This window comes from Zeus faber (assembly GCF_960531495.2).
Source record: "Zeus faber genome assembly, chromosome: 15".
In the NCBI taxonomy this organism is placed as follows: Eukaryota; Metazoa; Chordata; class Actinopteri; order Zeiformes; family Zeidae; genus Zeus; species Zeus faber.
This window is the reverse complement of record NC_137194.1, coordinates 10,688,185-10,710,174: the sequence shown is the minus strand read 5'-3', so window position 1 is coordinate 10,710,174 and position 21,990 is coordinate 10,688,185. Positions and strand designations below refer to the sequence as shown.

General features: G+C 40.9%; 1 protein-coding gene across 4 annotated transcripts in view; it reads left to right on the top strand.

The window, feature by feature from the left end:
- Positions 1-21,990, top strand: part of cpne5a (copine Va) — a gene marked incomplete at both ends in the record, with an annotated part of 75,220 nt that overhangs the window by 44,537 nt on the left and 8,693 nt on the right. For all 4 annotated transcript variants that reach the window (XM_080015410.1, XM_080015412.1, XM_080015411.1 and 1 more), the window contains 6 exons: positions 1,342-1,445; positions 2,072-2,176; positions 7,493-7,534; positions 7,910-7,985; positions 16,858-16,911; positions 18,573-18,634. In XM_080015410.1, coding sequence (XP_079871536.1) covers positions 1,342-1,445; positions 2,072-2,176; positions 7,493-7,534; positions 7,910-7,985; positions 16,858-16,911; positions 18,573-18,634 — 443 coding nt within the window. The remainder of the gene's footprint in view (positions 1-1,341; positions 1,446-2,071; positions 2,177-7,492; positions 7,535-7,909; positions 7,986-16,857; positions 16,912-18,572; positions 18,635-21,990) is intronic.

The window sequence follows — 21,990 nt, the reverse complement described above, 5'->3', positions numbered from 1 at the left end:
GTTTCCACAGTGCTCTGTGAAGATAGATTCTGCGACTCTGGGTGGTGTCTGAGCACCGGTACGACACCCATGCAATGCGTTTTCAGCTGGTGACGGGTCAGCGTAATGAGCGGCCAGACTGATTGGAGTCACAGCAGCCCTCAATTCAGCTGACCCCAGTGTCGTTCTGTTTTAACCGTTCAGAAGAAGAACAATCTTTATTTGTCACACAGCGCGCACACACACGCGCTTTGGATGGTGGCCAGTGGTCAGACGATGATGTGTGCATGTATTTCCTCCACCTTACTGACGTGAGGTGGAGGAAACCCCATGTGAGCACGGGGAGAACATGCAAACTCCACACAGAAAGGCTCCTATTTGGGAGATAACCCAAATAGGAGCAAGGTGCCAACAGCGCCCCAGGCGGGAATCAAACCCAGGACCTTCTTGCTGTGAGGCAGCAATGCAATGCACTGCGCCACAGTTCTAACAAAAGACCTCAGAGGAATGAATAAATCCACTGAATATTTGATCTTGCAAGGTAAGAGGCCAAGTTAAGGTAAAACCTGGATGATGGTCCTGCTTGCATGTATTGAATATTTAATGTACACCTTTGGTGTTTTGTTTTTGTTTTCTGCAAACAATATGATAATAAGGTAGGAGGCAGGGTGGGAGTCGGCTGCACAGATCTTTCTCTAGAGTTTCCTCTGATGTGGATGTTTATCTGCGCTTTTAAGGTGTACACAGAATCTACAATGCCTCTGTCTGTCCGTTATCTAGCCTTCCCATTACACGGTACAGCCACACACCTTGACCACAGGGAGTGCCTCTGGAAAAGGAAGCAATATACAGTAGTGTGTGTTCATTGTCCTCGTAATGGCAGTGCACAGTGAAATGCATCCTAAATGAGTCTAATTATGGTAATACCAGCCTTTCTAATGTATAATTAGCTGCACTCAGACCCTCCATTTCCTCTTTGCACACAATCCCTATCCATATGAGGGATTTAAGAATCCAATTCTCTGCTTCTGTGTGCTCTCACAGTGTGTCGTGATTAGGCTCTGTGTTTTAAAATTTGACATCTGCTGTCACACCCGCAGTTATCTTTTCAGACATACATCGTAAAAAAAAAATAAGAGTGATGAATGCATTTCATCTTCATGCAGATTCTGGAGAAGCATTGTGCATTGTGGTGAGTCTCGAAGCACCGAAGACTAGCTCCTCTGATTCTTTTATGCTTTCATTTATATCAGCACTCAGCCTGCTTGGAAAAAACCCCAAAAACAAGCAGGGGGAAAAAAAATAGAGCAATGATAGGATTTACAGTACCCCTACCCCCCGGCCCCCCTTCTCTCTCTTTAGGATTTTGCCACCATGCAATTCTGTGCCAACAAATTGGATAAGAAGGACTTTTTTGGGAAGTCAGACCCCTTCATGGTCTTCTACAGGAGCAATGAAGACGGAACGTAAGTTTGGCTTGTCTTGGTTCTTTCCTCTGAATTTTGCCTTTTCCGTTCATTTGAGCTTCGCAGGGAGAAGCGGGGAGGGCTCAGCGTCGAGATCAAAGTCAGAGGGAACCAAGGTCAGGCAATTGGACGAGGGTTCCTTGGAGGTTGCTGCGTACTGATTAAATGATGTGGAGCCACGGACTCGGTCCCCTGGCAAACATAAAACCATTACACAGTGATTCGACACTAAAACACGGCGTGGATCTTCTGAAATCCCCATGTGGATCTTCTTAATTTCCATGCATGGGGTTTCCCACGTGTCTCGCAAGTTTTCCAATTTTGCAGCAAAAGACGAGACGTTCACGGATTCAAAGAAAGCTGTGCATGCTGGGAAGAATGCAGGCAACTTGAGAGAAAAAATCAGATGATCAGTGTTCGAAAAATGTGAAGCAGAAACCAAAAGATGTCACTGGTCAGATGAAGTTCCACTCCGTTTCCGCAGTGTTGGGAAAGCTTCCGCTCCCGTATTACGTGGGAAATAATTTCAAAGTGCTCAGCGGGAAGTGTTTTTGGGAGGGAAGGTTTGTTTATTGGGTTTCACTTCGAGCTACTTGTTTTAGGACCTGTTGCAATAATGTCTCCAGGTTCACCATCTGCCACAAGACGGAAGTTGTGAAGAACACGCTGAACCCCGTATGGCAGCCCTTCTCCATTCCCGTCAGAGCGCTCTGCAATGGAGACTATGACAGGTAGGAGGCATGCAGTTCCAAAGCACTCAGCACGACCTGCCTGAGGAAATAGGGCTGGCTGAGTTAGTGGCTGCTTTTAAATCTCTTCTTAAAAAGTACTTTCCCTGTAGGTAACGTTTTATATTAAGGTCCTTGTGATAAGTGTTAGTTAATTGTCAATAAGGTCTTTATAAGATTCAAGAGGTTTATTTTTCACATACATATACATAGGCTCATACATATATGCAGTGAAATGTCTTATGCGATGCTTATAACATTAGTATTGTGACGAAGTGCTCATTTTTAGACAAGTTAATAAAGGTCTCTTAGGTCCCCAAAACATGTTTTTGAATATTTTTGCCGAAAATACCACTCAGATTATACATTCTAGCCATTATAACATACCTCTATACCGCCTTGTTCAAAATTGGGCTGTTTTTTCGTGGGAGGAGCCGCCTTCCAAAAGTCCGATCTCGAGCCAATGGGCTTTGAGCATGGCTTCTAGGTTTTGCTGTACAGTATATACTCCGTAACTTTCACTGATTTCACCTTATCAGTCCACCAAAATCTGTTTCTGAACAAATTTTAGGTGAGAAATAGGCAATCCAGTTGCTGAATCTTCACTCATGTTAGATCAAGGCCTCATTTAAAAGTTCGTTCTGAGCCGTGCTCCAGGCTTGGAGGACACACGGACACTGCACCAGGACTCTCAGATGCAGGGATTTTTTGTTTCCTGTGAACATTGTAAAAAATTAAATAAAATAAATAAATACATCTGCAATAAAAACACACAATTTTTTATTGGTTTTGTTGGAGAAATGCACACCGTATCGCGCAATGCAGTTACTTCTATATTATTCACACTTATATAGTCTTATTAAAACATAATAAAAGCATAGTTAACTGTTAATAAATGCATGGTGAACTGCTAATATATGATATACAATTATAATGTTAATAAGCATCTATGAAGACTTTATTAACGATTAACACTGATTACAAGAACCTTTATTGTTATTATTATTATTATTATTATTATTATTATTATTATTATTATTTTTATTATTATTAATAATAATAATAATAATAATAATAACAACAACAATAATAATAAGTATAGTAATATGATTATGATTATTATTATTATTGTTATTATTATTATTATTATTATTACTATTATTATTACAAACTGGCACACATACATTCACATTTTGGAGGATTGAAAACATTTCCTGCGATATTGTGATGGACATTGCTGCCCTGAGAATTTTGAAAGGCGGTGTAATCATTTCTAACGGGTCGGCCTCAGCAAATTTAGACACCATCGATTTTTCTATAGCGTTATTTTATCTGCGGCTCAAACAGAGAGTTATTACAGAACGTGTCTGACATCCTGCGAGTCTAGCCTGGTTGCTCATTGATTTGTCCGACTGGCAATAGCCTTTCAGAAAATTCTCTGATTGGCCATTCCAGTGGCATCTCCCATCTTATCCGAATCTCAGAGGAGCAAGGGGCCTAGCAGGAGTGCTGACATGCAGGGAAGCTGTTGGCAGCAACACAAAACCTGAGTGAGAGAGGTGAGTGAAAGAGAGTGGGAGAGGGAGAGGAAGACCCTGCGGACTGTGAGTCGGGCTGCTTGGAACATCAGAGGAACCCCGTGTAAAAGTGGTCGTGGGTTGTAGAATATGTGCAGCTAGACAGCCGCGAGTCTGCAGCGGAGTTCAAAGAGCATGCGTCAGATGCGGCCTCTTCGCCGCGCTGGCGCCCGCAGGGTGCGCCGCCGTCTCCACTTGGCTGAAGCCGCAGCTAATTAGCTCAGGCAGATGGAGACGAAGCTCTCACGTCTGCTCACACGCCGTCTGAGGGTTCTATCACAGTTTAGCGTCTCACCTAGATTTATTTCCAGGTAGAAATATCCGCAGTCGTTAGAGATTTGTTTTTATTCAAGCTTTTGAGTATTCTTTTTATTTCAAAAAATCAAACAATGTTGGTCAAATCAGGCATAGATATTCAGAAATGCGCCTTTCTGTGCGGTGAAAAGGGTCTGATTTTAATTGGGACCTATATAGTATGGTGAAGTGATATTTGTTACATTTCCATCTGAAGGAAGTCGACTTAAATGTCGTGCTGAGTCAAAAGCCCAGAGTCTGAGATGCCTTGAAGGTCCCTGGAAAAGGCATTTATCAAAAGCAGAGCACTTTCCTTTTTTTTTTGGAATTCTGATATCATGCAGATTTCACAGAATGACTGCTAGAGGTTATCCAATTTAGTTTCCATCCTTTGTTTTCTGTGTTCTCTCCATTCTGTACTTCAGATTTTCTCTCTGGGAGGATTTTGTTCTTATCTACTGCGATTCTGAAGCATGAAATGATGCTGGGGATTGGCCATTCAGCCAGTTTTTGTGACATTCTGGCTTTTATAGTTATTGGAAAATGAACTGCTTTTTCCAGTTATACATAACATCCCGTTGGGTGAAGAGACAGCAATGAAATGTATTACTGTAAGGTCTTACTTTGTGTGTGGTATACCGTTTTTACACCAAACAAGGTTTACCCGAGTTTTCTGAACCCGCTAAAAATAGGCGATTGATACCTTTCCCATTGCTAGGAGAAAGGCAGTTTTTTCCTGGCGGAACACGGCTGAAAAGCAGTGTGTCATGTTTCCAGTGTGATGGGGAATAAAACAGTAGAGGAGACAGAAACTCAAACAACGACATAAAACTGTAAAACTTGAAAAAAAAGTATTTTGAGCCGTTCAAAAGAATCACATCATTTATGAACGACGCAACACTACAGTAGAAGTGGAGTATCCATGCTGCTCCCTCGCCCCAAGCGGGGACAATTGGTGCGATGCTGGAGTGACTCGGAGCCCGGAGGGGAGCGTGAGGGTCCGTTCTCGGTGCGATCCCCACACTCAAAATGATGGGATGATACATGGATATTCCTGTCTATTTATGCTCCAACGTACGGAGCTCCAACGTACGGAGCTCCAACGTACGGAGCTCCAACGTACGGAACTCCATCGCATGTCACACCGCGCAGGCAAAGGGCCCCAAATTAGCGGGTCGTCCTGTTCACATCACAGCCGATCGGAGGTGGAGCCGATTGAACCCGGGTCTATAACAGGGTAATTTGACCTGGGACTGAGACCCGGGTTTTTCCTTTCCCACTGGTGACAAATACCGGATGTTACAGGGTTTTTGGTGCAGTGGGAAAGGGCTATTAGTAGTTTTATTTTTTATTTTTTTGTCTTGTACCAGCAGGAAGTTTTAGTTTTGAAGACACAGCTTACATTAAGACCACAAAGTATAAAAAGAATGATCAAAAAGCAATGTTTCCCATATAAATATTTATGTTAATGGCAGGATAGGAGTTGGGAATGAGGAGTATCATTAAAACCGTAGGATTTCTGCCCGGCCAACTCCCTGAGTTTCTGAATGATTTTTTCCTGAGTTTTAGTAATCAGATTCTTTGATTATTATGGTATTTAACAAATGTAATTACAAATAAGTCTTATCCAGTGATTAACAACAATGAGGGATACCGAATTTGAACGCCATGTATTCATGAATAATTTTCCATCGCCTACATTGCCAAAATGCGAAAACACCACACAGTGCGTGACAGCCACACCGTCAACAGTGAACAAATAAATGCTGTAAATAAATAGTACTGTGAAAAAATATAGTAATCTGTGAGCTTATATGCATTTTCAACTTTCATTTTCACATTTCAGTCTAGTAGGCCCACTTATGGCAACCGTAAGGAAGCGCACTGAAATGACAGACTGATGATTGATGAGGGCCATAAAAACAATGAGTTCAAAATTGTAACTATAAAACAAAGAACTTAAAATATAAAAATAATTATCACAAACCACCGTCCGTTATAATAAAGTGAAAATACCACTATGATTACTTGAGTAATCAAATATTTACCACAAGATTGTTCAGTGAAAAGACTAATATTGCCTAATTGTAATAAACACATCGTGCAAAATGACAGTGTAACAAACATTAGATGCCAGCACACAAGCAAACTCTGCTTTTTGTTGCTAACATAATGGCCCCCCCCACATGGTGTCATATTATATGCAGCCTGCATGTATTGCAGGATGGAAATACATTTTGGGCTCTGGAAAGCAGGGCAAGGCATTTATCCGTCCTCATGGACACCTGACAGATGATTGACAGGAGCTCAAGGGGTGTGTCACAGCCTCTGATCTCTCCATCAGTGGAGGAAGAACTTTCTGCCTCCTTTTGCTCAGCCCTTGCTCTCAGGCGCTTGTATTTGGTTCCTCGCCTTCAAACTTGTTTTGGAAATTTGTAAAAATAGACGCCCGCCCCAAGAGGGTTTGTTTTCTATCTTTGACAGACTTTCTGCATCTGTATCCACTAACTTTGTCTTCGTAGAGACAGATTAAGACTCTATTTCTACAAATTAATATAGCATAAAAATATACGTTCATTAATAAAACATTCAAATCTTTGCTATAGTGGCAATCAGTAAGAGTTTAAAAAATCCCATATTTGATTTTTTCTATTTTAAGGAACAGCCTTGCAATGTATTTGCATTATGCATATGCTCCTCTATGCTGTTTCCATTGTTGGTGGCGGTGTCCGCCATTCCCAGCAACAATGCAGTGACTTACCGTGTAATCCACACAACACAGACAATTTTATGGATTTTTTTATTGTTTGTATTTCTACATTCTTAAGGATTATCTTTGGATTTGAATTGATTATAGTCATTGCTATAACTTCCGCAACCTATTCTGAGAAGTCCTGACATTTTAGATATATAATAGGAGTAGGAGTGTGACACGAGTAGTGTGACACCAAGGCTAATCGAGATCAATGATCATTTTTATGGATTCTCTGCTTAGTCTGATTTAATTGCTTCTATGAGGGCAACCTTCATAGTATATAATAAGTCTCCGTGTTTTAAATCCCCACTCTCTGTGTGCCTAGTATCTTATTTCTGAAAAAGTAATAAAATATTTTTTTCTTCTTTCTTCAATTAAATTGTTTGAATAATTTTCATGTTTTAAACGCAGAATGTTTGTTTCAAGAGGGTGGGGTGTTTTTGGTTTTTTTTGATTGATCTAATCTAGCCTGTACTTAACGTTTAATGAGCTTGAATGGCTTGTTTTCCCTGTCAGACCAAACACACACAGTAACAGTGTGGCAGCCCTTCAACTTCTCTTAATTAGGCCACAGTTGTTTTAGAGGGGATTTCTGGGAGGTCTGCCTTGAAGGACATCATAGTTAGAAGCCCACGTTTGATCCGTGTACTCACACAAACATGTTTTTGCTTTTTTTTGGTCTGTGCTCTACAGGACGATCAAGGTGGAAATCTATGACTGGGACAGAGATGGAAGGTAACAGAGTCCTACACACACACACACACACACACACACACACACACACACACACACACACAAAGAAAGAGAGAGAGAGAGAGATCTTAATTTTCCAGGTGTTTTATTTTGAAGTGCTCATACACATTCATTTTGATTTATGTAACTTTATCCACATCATCATGCCCATCATCGTGTTTATGCTCACTCCAAAACCCATTAAAGTGATCCAGAGAGGTCTGTTTAGAAATGCTCGCCTTTCTCCAATTGCAATAAATGGATACATAGCCACAGTCAGAAAAGTGACTGGCTTGTGCCCTATACTAAAGTTTACCTCCACTGCAGAGGTTTGTCGGCTCACAGGCTGTCTCACTCGCTGCTGTCTTTGCCTTGCAGCCATGATTTCATCGGCGAATTCACAACAAGCTACAAGGAGCTGTGTCGAGGTCAGAGCCAGCTTAATGTCTATGAGGTGAGTGGAAAGGGAGAACGAAGGTCCCTTCCTGCTGGTGATTTTCACAGCCAAACCTCTAGTTTGCCCTGGAGGCACCCAGAGCGGTAAAAGTGTGTTGTGTTGATAGGGCAAGAGTTACATAACAACTTGTCGTTCCAGCATGGCTTTGGCATTTGATTCTTCGGCTCCTGAGATTGGATTTTTATAGTTTTAATGTTCAAAATGCTGTTATCCCACTGGGAATGGGAAAGGCCTTCACATGTTGTCCATGTCTTAATGTGTGTGTGTGTGTGTGTGTGTGTGTGTGTGTGTGTGTGTGTGTGTGTGTGTGTGTGTGTGTGCCCTCTCAGGGAGCGATCAGGGCGCAATTTGCGCATATTGTTTTATTTATTTTATATGTCTTTTATTTTACTAAATTTCCCAATTAAACAAAACCAAAACAGCCCCTGTCTGGATTTAGAGATTTCGTCCTCGAGCTTGAGCCGAGGTACACGGTCTCACGCCATCTGACAACCACAACAACCACACAACTCAGAGCCATAAGTTGGTTGCGTACATTGCGTGCGTTTGCCTGCCACGTTTAATTCTGTATGACAGCATGCAGCATGTGACGTCTTTGTTATTTCTGCGCATCAGAATCAGAATCAGAATCAGAAATACTTTAATAATCCTAGGGGGAAATTATTTAGACTGATTTGCTGAACTGACCCGCATGCGGGTCAGTTCAGCACCGTGACCAGGTCACACTGGAATCTGATATTGGCCACATAATACACAAAAAATAATGTGAACAGCCAAACAGAAAAATTGGATCTGAGCAATAAATCTGAATTGAGCACTAAGGCTTGCATTGTGAATGTAGCCATGGTCTCCTTCCATTCAAAAACTATCAGCATTACACAGGTTAATGTTATTACATTTTTAAATAACACAAAATTGTGGAAAAACACAGAGCATCCTAAACCCTAACCACGAGCCCCGATTTATTTATTCCAATTTGAAATCATTTTCACTCTATATTGATATGACAAGTGAGACTATTGCCACACAAATTTTATGCAGTTAGGTGGACATTTTTAGACAGTTTGGGGATGTACTATAATGAAAACCTATAGAGCCCAAGGGAAGCAATATCTTAGCTGTATTGGTGTTAACATTAAGAGTAGCATAGAGTCACAAACTTGCTTGATGCTGTAGTATTACCTACTAATTAGAAACCAAATGGACATGTGGCGCAGGGATTATTTTTTCTCTCAAAAGTGCAGATGGAATGCCACAGAATTAATGTATTTTCCTGATTATAGCCCCACTCAAACGGCCCTCGGTGGGACAGATTGGGTATTACTGTTAGGTCCTGGAGGCCCCTTTGGGTCCCTACTTATTAAAACACTTGCCACATCACATTAGTCCCTGAATTAGTCATAGAGGTAGCTTTAGGAAAGAATATGGGCCAGCAGAAAAAAGTCAGATTGAGAGGGTTCTGGGGTAAAGAGAGCGGAGCAGAGAGAGGGAGACAGTGACAGGCAGAGTGAGCGCCAGAGAATGAGAGAGAGGAAAGAGAGATGGAGAGAAATTATGTGGGGGAGTAAACAGAGTCATTTGGGGTGGCAATGTTTCCGGAATCTGCGTTGTGTTTAAAGACTCCTGGTTAGTACAGTCCTGTGCTGCATTGGGAATTGCGTACTACACACTATTTTGTACACTTAATAAATGTTTAGTATGTCAGAAGCTATGGTATGGCCAAATACTACACAAAAACTCTATACTATACTTGTATATACTATACACAACTATATCTGGTGAAATTTGGTAGTATGCAAATACGCCACACTATACTGGCAAACGTATATTTTGTTGATAAGAAAGATCTGTTTGCCGTACTAAAATTTTCATTTACCAACTCACTTGCTAAGTGCTACGTCACATGTTTCGTTGCTCTGGTTAATTCTCTTAGGTATATCCAACTGCATCCAGAGACATTTTGGTCTGTGCCTGTTGGTAACGGCCCTTGGAAATCGAATATGAACTGAGAGATTCCAGACTCATCCACATTTGCGAATTAGCCTGGCGATGCCAGGCTAATTAAATTATCATATTATTATAAATTATAACCACATTAACTATAATCGATCAGTCTCATAAAAATTTGTTTTCTTGGTTCGACACATTTACCACTGTCTTCACGTCTTAAGGAACACAAACAGACCTACTTCTTTGAATAAATGGGATTTATTTTATCATGCAAACTAATTGAATAAATTAAATCATAGTAAAATAAATGCCAAAGAAAATAAATACTATATGAAATAAGCAAATTAATACAGGAGAAGTCCTGTATTCATTTGCTTATTATATTTAACATTTATTTACCAGTTTTGTCACCATTTATTAAATGGTGACAAAACTTTAACTCAGAGACGACAGAGAAGAAGGAAGTTATGTGACTCTTTCATCAAAATAATAAAACAAGGCAAACGCTAAGGGCAGTTAACTTCTCTGAAGGGGAAATTAATAAAATTTGGAATCAAAAAGCAGATTTGGAAGCCTTTCGTTTTACGGATTGTCGATGGCAGTGACTTACTTACTTACAGCCACCCGGTGTTGGAGTCAGCCGTTGGATGGTGCCGGGAAAAAGTCCAATGTTCCTTGGTGGACCGGAACGATTTGCCAGTCTGGGGAGGCGCCGATGCGACATGCTCCGAGGTGATTTCACAGTCACGGAGTCGGCCTGAGCAAACTGATTCCATTCTCCGATGACTTCCAGGTTGAATGGCGACTGCTCCTGGGCTCTTCATTAATCTAGCTACTCTAACTTCAATCAGTTAGGCTTGAGTCTTTTGTGTTTCGGTTGAAAACAAAAAGAAAGGTGGTTCTGTTCAACAAAAAACTGTGCTCTTGTCATCCTTCACGGCATCCACAGGATAGAGGTATTGTAGCAGTTCTTGACGATTCACGAATTGATAAAGAGTTGCATTGCAGGTTGAGAACTTGAACTCCAATTGCAGATGAACTCTGTCTTAGATGCAAAAGCATACAAATACTCTGTGTTGTATGCCCAGCACGCTGACAGAACAAGTTTAAAAAGAAAAGAAAACAAAAAGTATAGATAATGTATGAAATGGCGGAGGAGGCAGAGTTTTTGTGTGGCTCTTCTTTTAACTGTCTGGTGATAATTCCCTGACTAGTGAATGTAATTGAACTTAACATGAAAAAGTCACATAACTCCATACAACACTATGTTCAAATCAATTAATGTTTTTAAAAACATAAACTATTGTGATAATGTTTACATACAAACAAATAGACTAAAAAGAAACACATGGTTCAGACATCGGTCATCTTTCAAAACCATTCTCTCAGTAAGTTAGCATTTGTGGCTAATTAACTGTTAAGATGATTTCTAATTACTAACCACTAACTATAAGAACACAATTTCAACACGACAAATAAATGGCATAAAGTCGTCATCTTAAGCCGGACTATACACAATGAAAATTGTAATCTTGGTGGTTACCGAGATTTCTACATGTTTGCTACTAGATGGCAGCTTGAACTGAGGTTGTGTAACTTCGCCAATTTGCATTGTACAGTGATGAGAGTTGGATCATTTTTCATAGAAACATCTGCAGAAATAATGTTACTTCAATTACGGCCTGATTTGACGTTCACATTGATCCAGACTTAGGCTTAAACACAAAGGAAATAAGGAGGGAGTCCAATCTTGCAGTTTCGTCCACTACAAGGGCAATATAGCAGTAAAAGTTGATATACAGTGTCATCACAATCCTCAGTGTGCTGAAAGGAAGTGGAGGGGCTATATAACGATGTAGTATGTCCTAGAGGCCTTCATTCTTTTTGCTCACATACTTAAGCACACTGGACGACAGTTCAGTCCAACAAACACGTAGTACATGGGCCGTCCAACATAACTCCACCTACTTCTCCACTGTAGAGACTGCCAGAGAGTGAGAGAAATAGAGACAGATGAAGAGAGAGTGAAAATGAGTGAATGGTGGCATGCAGAGTTGCCCTTTCATACAGCTGACAAGGCAGAGGGATGTGCATTCATTAACCTTCACAAGCACTTGGTGGGTTTCTTCGGAAGAAAACTAAATCTGGGCCTTAGTTAGGCTTGGGCTGATATTCAATAATATTAAATATTGCAATATTTGCCACCATATGCAATATTTTCACAGTGTCTAAATATCGCCCCCTCCCCCCAATCGTCCGTCCGTGGGACCGCGGGAGCGACGGACAGAGCTCATTAACTTGCCCGCACGGAGAGGATTTACAGTATGTGGATGTATGGGAGCAGTGGCGCAACAGCGAGGAGGCAGGTGCAGGATTTGGAAATGGTGACAAGCGTGACGCGGATGGTGATTAAGTTGCAGCTCTGATGGCACCGACGATCCAGCCCAAGTGATGCGCGTGCCAGCGATGGGTTGCCCGCTATTGGCGTGCCAAAACGGTGTGTTTTTATTTTAGAATTAGGTTATTTTGTTTTTACGTCTGCTTATGGAACGAAACAAGTTTGTGTGGAACAGAACGGTATGAAACGAAATCGTGCGTAATGGGGACACTTTCTCTGTGATTCTCTCCCCAAACACCTCCTTTCCAAGAGTTATGCACAGAAAATAATCTTGCGAGCCTAAGAGTCGTGCCCCATTTCTCTGTGCCACTGTTTTTAGTTGTTTTATTTGGAGGAACAGGGTACGAGGATCGTGGTGCACGAAGAGCCGTGTCCAAAACTTTCTCATCTATGAAGGAGAAAGCCTGGACCAATGTCTTTGATGTACTTGTCAAAAGGGAGGGAGCTAATAATCTCCCCCAGTGTGCTATCATTGGTCTTCCGTTTTGTCACTCAAACTGCAAGGAAAGTGCCACTTGCAAATGGTACTAGTAAGTATGTCGCTGTCTGATAATGTGATTTTTAAAGAGCTTTTTCAATTGACCTTGAATATAATTGCTCAATTCTGGGGTCTGTGTTTCCCTGGGGAAAGTAAACGATGGCAACCCCAGATTGTGAGAGGAAATGGAATTAAACTAGTTCTGGTTGGTCCAGCTGAGGCAAAAACAGTTGAACATTGCATTAGCAGAGGGCCAAAAAGAGATTAAGAGATAAAAGTTGAAACATTTTTGCGCCAGGATGATCTGGCGGCACATCCAGGTATTGAAAATGTCTAAATAATACCCAGCTATTTGTTCATCGAATTCTACATCATAATTCCATGCGTGGAATTTTCAAAAATGGTGTGAAAGGGGCTTTCAAGGGGGACCTGAACATTAACTGTATGTCACTGCTTCTTTACCTTTTTAATCTGTTTTCCCCGAGAAGAGCTTGAATGCATCTCCCTTTTTAGTATTCAGTATACTCAATCTGAAATGCATGAGGACCTTAGAGTGTTTGGCCCCAAGCTCTATTGAAGCCGACAGTAGCATAACACTAACAGGGTTAGGTGTAAGTGAGAAAAAGAAACCTGGCCCTGGCAGTGAGCGATGGCGGTGGTGCTACAAAGAAGTACCTCAAAGAGAGGAGATGAGAGTGACTGCTTAAGAACCAGAGAGGCAGGACAGAGGAGGAGAGTCGTTGGAGAAAAGGGAAGTAAAAGGCATAGACTTTCCACTGACATGTATTTCAATAGAGGCCCCAGGCAGGTCCTTTATGTACGTGTGTAGACCCATCGAATGAGAGTGAAGAGTTGACCATTAAGACTCGCTCCTGCATGCATTACATGGCTTTGGCCTCAAGCCCCAAATTATTTATGGTTGGTTGTATCTATGTACCACAGGTACTCCTCACTTAACGAACGAGTTCTGTTCCTAGGACCAGGGCGTTAAGCGAATTGGTCAATAAGCTAGGACCCATGTTATTTCACGGTAAGGGGGCGTGGCGATTGCGAACGCTATTGTAGTGAATACTGACAGACTGCGGGAATGAGGCTGAGAACGGTGATGAGATGCTTGATACTGAGACCTATGTATTATATGCAACGCACAATACAGAATGGTCAGAGAGCTGGTCGTAAGTCCGAACGGTCGTTAAACAGGTAGTTCGTTAAGTGAGGAGTACCTGCATATGTAATGACTGGTGGAAAGACAGGCAAGAGGACTCAATAGCACAACTCAGAGACGGGAATCTTAATTAAAAAATGTCTTTACTTAACAGGTTCGGTACACAGGTAGTCAGTCAGTAGATCGGGCAAACAAATCCAGCAATGAGTAGCCAAAGGCGAGGTTCAGGAAACATGTGTAGCGTTATGACCACGTTAAGAATAAAAATTAGACCTGTTAAAAAGGTGATACATTTACATAGCTTCATATGGTTTACATTAATTATTAAAATTTCATATTAGATGATATTACAGAGCACCACTTTTATTTATTACCAAGAGAAAATAATATAAACCCAATTAACCATAATTTATCAATCTCGGAAGGATTGGAGCTTTCGTACAATACATTGACTACTGCATTCACCTCTTAATGAACACCACCGGCAAACTTCTTTCCAATAAATGGGATTTATTTTATCATGCTAATCTACTTGAATAAATGAAATAATAGTTAACATATGAAAAATGAAAATAATAAAATAAATGGTAAGGAAAACAAATGGTAAAGAAAATCAATGATAAAGAGTGAATGCAGGATTTTAAAATGTTACAAACTTTAACTCATAGACAGAAGTGAGGTAGGAAGTTATGTTACTCTCATTAAAATAAAACGAGACACGCTAAGGTGACTTCTCTAAAGGGCAAATTAATTAAATTCGACACATCAACCCGTATCATAAGCAGATTTTGAAGCCTTTTGCCTAACGGATCGTCAAGTCATGGTGGTAAGTTTCCGTGGCTCTCCAGAGCTAGTAGACGAGTCTGTGGGTTGTCGGGGCCGCTCGTCTCGTCCACCGGTGATTTTCAGCTCAGTGTGGAAGGCAGCAGTTGGCGATTTGGTTAGTGCCGGGGAAAAAGTCCCAAAGTTCCCAGGCAGGCTGGAACTGTCCGCCAGGGTGGGGACGCTCTGAGGCGGCGCGTGGCTTATGGTCGAATCGAATTAATCTGACAACAATATCTTAATCAGTTAGGCTTGAGTCTTTCATGGAATGGTTGAAAACAGAAAGAAGAAAATAATGTACCGTTGGAAAAACCGCAACGATTAGTGATGAAAACAAAATAAAGAAAATAAGAAAACATAGCTCTTCAGCTAGGGACTGGAGCAGACTTCTTAATAAACTTTAAATCGCTCAGTCACATAGCTTCACACGACACTATGTTCAAAACAATGAATAATTTCAAAACATACTCTTGTGTTAATGTTTACATACAAACATCAGTCATCTTTCAAAGCCATTCTATCAGGAACATAAGATTTGTGATTAATAAACTATTAAGACAATTTCGAGGTACTAACTATTAAAAAATTATTTCATCACTCCTAATAGAAGGCATGAAATCATCAACACACAATGGGCATTGTAAACTGATGGTTATCGCGGTTTCCCCTGTTGGCCACTACATGGCAACCTGGCAACATGAGAACATTTACATTTACATTTAGTCATTTGGCAGACGCTTTTATCCAAAGCGACTTACAAGGGAGAATAACATTCAGCTACATTGCGACAGAGATTAGTGTAACAACAACATAATGCAACAGAACTTAATGCATTTTAAATTACATCACATAACTTTGCCAATTTACATCATACAGTGATGGGAGTTGGATCATTTCCCATAGAAACATCTGCAGAAATAATGTTACTTCAATTACTGATGGATTTGGCATTGGTTCATATTGTTTCAGACCTAGACATAACACAAAGGAGAATCTGCAGATGCCATTTAGGTGAATTTTGCATTTAATGGCCTGGTCTAGAAGACCAGGGGTTCTCCATGGGGGTTCGTATTAAACAAAAGAATGTGGCTCGCGGGTGAAGAGAGAGGGAAAAAGAAGGGAGAGTTGGGGGAGTTGGTCCAATCTCGGCCTGGGATAACGAACAGAGCCATTTGGCTCCTCTGACACCTTTATTTGTTCGCCCCCCCCCCCCCCCCCCCCCCCCTGGGGTGAAGGTCCACGTCCCTGTCTGGGAAGCATCCCAATTGGCATCTTTATTGTTTGGGAAGGCAGAAAAGTGTTACAGATCCTGTGATCTCAGGGAGGGGTTCCTATCCCACCCTGTGGATCTCTTGGGGATGAGGTTCTGAGGCAGGCAGTCCTGCTGTGTTCCGCAACAGAAGACAGGAATCAAAAACACCAGGAAAACGAGATACGAGGGATAATACTGTAACGCCTGAAACTAGGTACAAAGACAAACTGGCACAGAGAGTGGGGAACACAGACAAAATGCTAGGGAGGGAAAAGTAACAACGAATAGGTGAGACTAATCTGGCAGGGTCGACAATCAAGGCGGGAAATGCACAACGACAGAAAGTGAAGTCTCTCGGGAGTAGGGCTGGACATCACACTATTAGCACTATATCATTCTGTGTTTGTGTGTGTGTGTGTGTGTGTGTGTGTGTGTGTGTGTGTGTGTGTGCGTGTCTGTCTGTGTGTGTAGGCACATGTTAGATGCTAGAATAAATGCATAGATACATTTGCGTCTATGTTGCTACCAGATTTGGTCCCTCATGCACATGTAATATACAGTATTCTTCCTGTATAATCAGTTTCCAGCTTGGGGGCATGATCAATATTATCTCTTTCTCACCCACCACTGTTATTGGATTCACTCCCTATGCTCCATTACCCCAACCCCAACACCGAGGAGGACAAAGATGTTTTTATCACTTCCTCAAGGCTGGACAAAAAAAAAAGGATTGTGCTGGATGTGTATATTAGCGTTTTTCTTTTTTTGTGATTTTATTCTATTTCTGTTGTGTGTCAACGCTAGGTTGTTAATGCCAAGAAGAAAATGAAGAAGAAGAGATACATCAACTCGGGGACGGTAAGTCTGAGACTAGTACCAACCTTCAGGTGCACCAATGCTTCTTTCCCCACACACTCACCTCTTTTGAATGCATCCACTGAATGGCTTTTCAGCATATAGAAGTTCAGCTCACTCCAAATATGTTATACAGTATGCAGTAAAGTCTCATTAACCAAGTCTTATGATCAGTATGAGGGAGAAATGCTCTTATGACCCCAAATTAGATTTAAAAGCCAAAAGCTCATTCTAAGGCATAAAGGGACCCTTATTTTCATTGTATTAGCAAGGGGCAGTGAGTGATGTTTTCAACCAAGCCAAAGCATTGTTATTGCCTGCCCACTTTGGCCACTTTATCTCAATGCAGCAACTGCATAATTAAAATCAGAGACAAGTCATCCATCACAGTGGCACATCAGTGCAGTCAGATATTCTCTGGGTGATTGCAATACTAATATGCTGCTTGGCATCACACTCACTCCGCCTGGACAAATCACTTTGTCGGTGTATAGACTCAGGGCCAATGGTTAATGTATGCATTTGTAAAATGAGTTTGCCCTAATTGCCACTGTGCTTGATACAGGCCTGTCGCGATAATTCTTTTATCAACTTATCGTGGGATATACAGCATGGACATGACCTCTATATATGAACATGATGCCAGAATAAACAGCAAGGTTTCCTACCATTATAGGACTTGGGCGCCCTGCCTAAGCGTTTTTTCACAGCGCCGGGGAGCGATGCTACTGCTCCAAGTATCAACATGACAAAACCCAAACAGTGCCTCGGCGACAGAAGAATCCTCTGAAATTGTGATCTCCTCCTTATGTTTGGAGTTTTCACTGTGACCATGATCATAGTCCTTGGCTCAGTTTTATCTAGAATCCACGGTGGACTCTCTGCCACTGTTTCTCCTACAGATTCTACGTTCAAGTCATGTGGGAATTTATGATCAAAACGACTTTCTGCTTTCTGCTGCTCATAACATCAATCTGTTGTTTATAGCCATAACTACTCTATTCATATTTGAACTTATGGAAAATATATATTATTAATATATATATATAAAATGGCTTTGAACAAAAGAGCCAGCTAAATGGTGTAATGTAGCCAAATATTGTACGTTTCAAAGTTAATTAAAACATGTTATGGAAGGATTATGTGTTACAATTCACAAATAGTGACATATACTGTATAATGTAACAAATACAAATACAATGGGAAAAGATCAATAAATACTACAATCTACAAATCTGTATGAGCAGAAAAAAACTATTCTGATGCTTTTTCTTTGTATTTTTAGAAATGCAATTGTGTGATTTGGTGCAAATATGTGCAATCTTCGTTAACAGAGCCCGAGAGTATTTTATTTATTGTTTTGGTTGTGTGGTTTTATTTTATGTATACTTTATTTATTAAGGATATTTTGATATTTTTTTCACATTACAATATTCTTAAGAATCAAAAGCTCATTGATATTTGAAAGGGTGTACAGTACTTGCATTAATATGCTACTATATTATCACTATATATCGGTGGCAAAAAATGGTCTTAAAAAGACAATAATATTGTTTTTGTTGTATATTGTATTGGCAATTATTTCTGGGACAATATATCATCTAACAAAAGTAGGACAGACCTAACGTGATATAACCATTACATTATCTGTCTTGGCTTCCCAGGTGTCAATGCTGTCATTCAGCGTGGAGTCTGAACACACCTTCCTGGACTACATCAAGGGAGGGTGAGTGTTTGAAGTGCTTCTGTAAATGAAGCTCTTACAAGTTTGTTCAACTTACTTGCTGCACGGGTGGTACCGAAACCGCTCTTAAAAATGTTTTAGGTGTTTGGATAACTGTATGGCAGCCTACATTGATCGTTTACGTTAACTGCCTGTTTGACAGGTTGAATACATAGTTCTCTGTGGTTCTTACGTAAGAGAGTAGACACAAATTCCATTCATGACCTAGTGACCCAATGCAGTGGATAAAGGCTATGTTCACACTGTGTCCGAAATCAGATTTTTTTGTTCATATGTGACTCGGATCTGTTTTTTTTTTAACAGTGTAAACAGCACAAATTACATGTAACCTGATCTTTTCAATTGGGATTTTATTTTATATTCACTTTTATGTGTGGTCCTCCTTGGATACAGGTCAGATTTTGGGGGTGGGGGGGGTCCTCTGAGGGAGCGATCGGAGCGCACATTGTGCTTTTATTTTGGATGTATTTTATTTTACTAAACTGACTTATTGAACGAAACAAAAAAAGCACCATGCCCCTGTCTGGATTCAAATATTTCATCCGCAAGCTTGAGCCGAGCTACATGGTCCCACGCCGCCCGACAACCACCGGGTGCATTTGTCTGCCATGTTTGCATCCGCACGACAGCGTGCTGCGTGTGACGTCTATGTTTCATCCGTGCATGCGGGTTCAGTTCAGGACTGGACTGGTTCACAGTGGAATCTGATATTGGCCACATATTAAAAATTATGTGATCAGCCAAACAAAAAAATCTGATCTGAGAAATAAATCCAAATTGAGCACCAAGGCTTGCAGTGTGAACGTAGCCTTAGATGCATTACTTCTTCTGATGCTTTAGATGTTGCCGTCCCTCAGTCCTCCATCGTTCCTGTTGCACCTAGCAGCTCTAGCAGTGCAGACAAGCACTAAGAGACAACATTCTTTCCAATGCCATAAGAACTGTATTCACTTAGAGCGGAAGTGGCCTGGAATTTTCCATAGACCCTCAGTAGAGGGTTTCCCAAAGGAGCCAATCTTGTCTCTGGCCCTAGCCACAGTGTAAATGAATATGAATGACCATGATAAAATATGGAGAGGATTTTAGTGCTTAATTAAAGGCGGCCAAACCTGTCACATATGGAAATGTTTCTCTGTAGATCAGTGGCTGCCCTGGTTTTGGCTTTGCGCTTTGCCACTGAAGGCCTGGTGTCCCAGATCTGTCCTATTGGTCCGTCCCTGGTTAACATTAATGTACACACGCACGCACACACGCACTCACGCACGCAGGCACGCACGCACACACACACACACACATCAACTATTCATCCATGGTGTTGCTCTCTGTCAGCCCCAGAGGAGTGGCTGTTATCGCAAAGTTTGACAGGAAAGGAAAAAAAGGGGAATTGGCGCTCAATAAATGTCAGAAGTAGGACTAAAGCCCCCTGTACTCTCGCGGGTTTGTTTTTGGCTTGCAGCATGTTACTCAGTCTACCGAGTCACCAGTTGAAGATCAACAGAAAAAAAGATAATAATAATAAAATAAATAAATGGATTAAACTTGCTCTTCTTTCTCATCAAAAACCGTGCTTATTGAGTTTTCATAATGAAATTACATCAAAACCATACAGTACAGTGCCAATGCATCAGGAGTGTAATATGTAATATAAAAAAATATTACAGGTCACGACAAGATAATAGCCCACAAAGTTTGACGGGACAGGGCAGGATAAGGCAGGATGAAAGAGTTTAGACATGACATGACAAAAGGGGGGGGGGGACATGTGGAAAATATCTTGTCATGTTTTTGTTGACTTCGGATTCCTTCGTGTTGCTTTTATCTCCTGTAATTGACAGGACCCAGTGCTTGATCAGCAGGCTACACAAGGCTGACTTGGGGTTCAAAATGTTACGTTTCATATTGATTCCTCCCCTTTTCAAGTTGTGTTTACTTAACCACCGCTCACTCTCTAAAAGAGGATCACAAGCGTGTGGAATTTTAGGTTTCGATTTTCTTTTTGGAGATGAATTTCCTTTCCCAACACATCGGCACACCCTGCCCCGTCTCAGGGTGAATTGGTTTTTCATTAATGTTCAAGTGGGAAGGGGATTATAATAGAGGTCATTAAGGTTTGAAAGCTGCACATGCTTCCACACTCGATAGCGCTCAGCTAATGCAAGATTTATAATCCATTTCATCCAATGCCATGTCGAAATGTATTGTTTGAAATTAAATATTCAATGAGTTTGCTGGGAAGAATGGTTTGGGTCGGTGTCTGTATACCATGGAGGTATCGTTAAGGATTAATAATTTCAACCACAGTGAGAAAGTCAAAGTGGTACTGATGGTTTGATTATTTTTTATTTTCCTGTATCTCTGCTTTCTAGTCGGTTTGCATTGGATGATTCTATCATGTGATCCTGCACCTTACCTTTTATTAAATGATTGGGTCTGAGGTGCAATGCTTGATCTCCAAAATGGGATTTGTCTGCATGCCCTAAAACAGGGAAGTCCAAGTGTGATATTTTACTACAGTACCCTCTAGACTATGTTTTACTGTACCTCTCTGTGTGATAGCATGCTGGAAAGCAGTGTGCTTGGGCAGCCTAAGCGAACTAGAATTAGAATGGGGGCGAAGATCAGAACCTTAAAAGTCCGTGGAACATGAATCCCTCAAATCCATGAAACCTTAAAATCAGCTCAAAATTAGAATAATTGAAATCAAAATCCTGTAACGCAAAATCAAAACGAATTGATTGATGATCGGTAGGAAGGTAGTTGTGGGGGTTCCAGGAGAGAAACTGGTCCAGGTACACTAAAGGTAGATACACAAGGCAGGTCATATTAATTTTTAATTCATTTTAAAGTTCCATTCATACATTAGTGTTGTCTTTTATATGCTGCGGTAGTCCAAGGTGAGCTGAGAAACTCGATCAATTTTACGTCATTCAAGACTTAATGCTAATCAAGTGCAACTGGTTAAAGGTTTTTGAGGACATACTGTAAAGGGACTGGGTAAAGCCAGTGGGTAATTTTTTTTCTGACAGCCCTGTAACACAAGTAAGGCATTTGTATTGCATTGCAGAATGCCATTCAAAAATTCCTACTGATGCACCTTTTATTAAATGAAATGTTGATATTCGATAGCGGGGCCTTTCCTTTATGAGTTATGGAAGAAAAATTGCTTGGGGAAGTAGCTGAGTGATGAACATAGAATGACCAGCATTGTGCACTTTCATTCAAGGAATCTATTTGTTATGAAGAGTGCAGAAAAAGAAAATCGAACAAGAAAGCAAACAAACAAAACTATGACACCAACCACGAGACCGTTTGGTGCCAAACAGCATTTGGCTCCAAAA